Source organism: Notothenia coriiceps, unplaced genomic scaffold, assembly GCF_000735185.1.
Source record: "Notothenia coriiceps isolate Sejong01 unplaced genomic scaffold, NC01 NC01_scaffold00006294, whole genome shotgun sequence".
Classification (NCBI taxonomy): Eukaryota; Metazoa; Chordata; class Actinopteri; order Perciformes; family Nototheniidae; genus Notothenia; species Notothenia coriiceps.
The window spans coordinates 40,612-41,438 of record NW_011338995.1 but is presented as its reverse complement, the minus strand read 5'-3'; the positions used below and the strand labels follow the sequence as shown (position 1 = coordinate 41,438).

Genomic DNA, 827 nt, shown 5'->3' with positions numbered 1-827 from the left:
AAGATACTTTTTATTAACAGCCTTGTCCACTTTTAATTAAAAAACTTTCATTAGTATATTTAAATGTTTTCTCCCTGCGATGTGATTGTTTACTCAAACAAGACAAATTAAAGAAAACATTATGTAAAATACTAAAACATAATATGTTTCTAAGTAAAAGTCAATATTTTACAGAACAGAAATCCATTGAGTTTGAATGGTATTGAAAGCAGGTTCACGCACAGACATGGTAATCAGGAAGTCATGGCTCCTCTTGCTCCCTCCTCCTACTTGACCCTGTGTTGCCCTTTTCCTCACTTTGCTCTACTTGCATCTCCTCCATATAATATCTCTGCCTTCCTCCCACTCCCACTCTACTCCTCCACTGCCCCATGCCCCCCCAATCTGTACCCCCTCCTCCTATTTCCTCTCACCCTTTCTCCCCGTCTTCTCAATGTCTCTCTATCAGGAGGAGAAGAGAGGCTCCCCAGAGGGACTGTGGTTCGTTCCCGCTGCCGCCTACACTGGCTTAATGAGGAGCCTGCGGGAAGGGGTGAGTGTCTCTGTGTATGTCTGCGTGTGTCTGTTTTTGTGCCTGTGCCTGTGTAGCTGTGACTAAGTCTCTCTCACTGTGTGTGTGTGTGTGTGTGTGTGTGTGTGTGTGTGTGTGTGTGTGTGTGTGTGTGTGTGTGTGTGTGTGTGTGTGGGGCAGGGGATCCCTGTGAACAGTAATGATGAGGCAGCTGTGGGGGCCTAAAGCGTTGTTTGCCAGCTGCAAGTCAAGGGCATGCAGAGCAGTCACACACACACACACACACACACACACACACAACACACACAACACACAC

At 46.4% G+C, this 827-nt stretch overlaps 1 protein-coding gene across 1 annotated transcript in view; it reads left to right on the top strand.

Moving 5' to 3' along the window:
- Positions 1–419: 419 nt before the first annotated feature.
- The window catches only part of LOC104943585 (serine/threonine-protein kinase ULK4-like), a gene marked incomplete at its 3' end in the record, with an annotated part of 39,973 nt that continues 39,565 nt past the window's right edge, over positions 420–827 (top strand). Inside the window, exon 1 of the mRNA XM_010769036.1 lies at positions 420–532. Within this exon, the coding sequence (XP_010767338.1) occupies positions 434–532 (99 nt within the window). The remainder of the gene's footprint in view (positions 533–827) is intronic.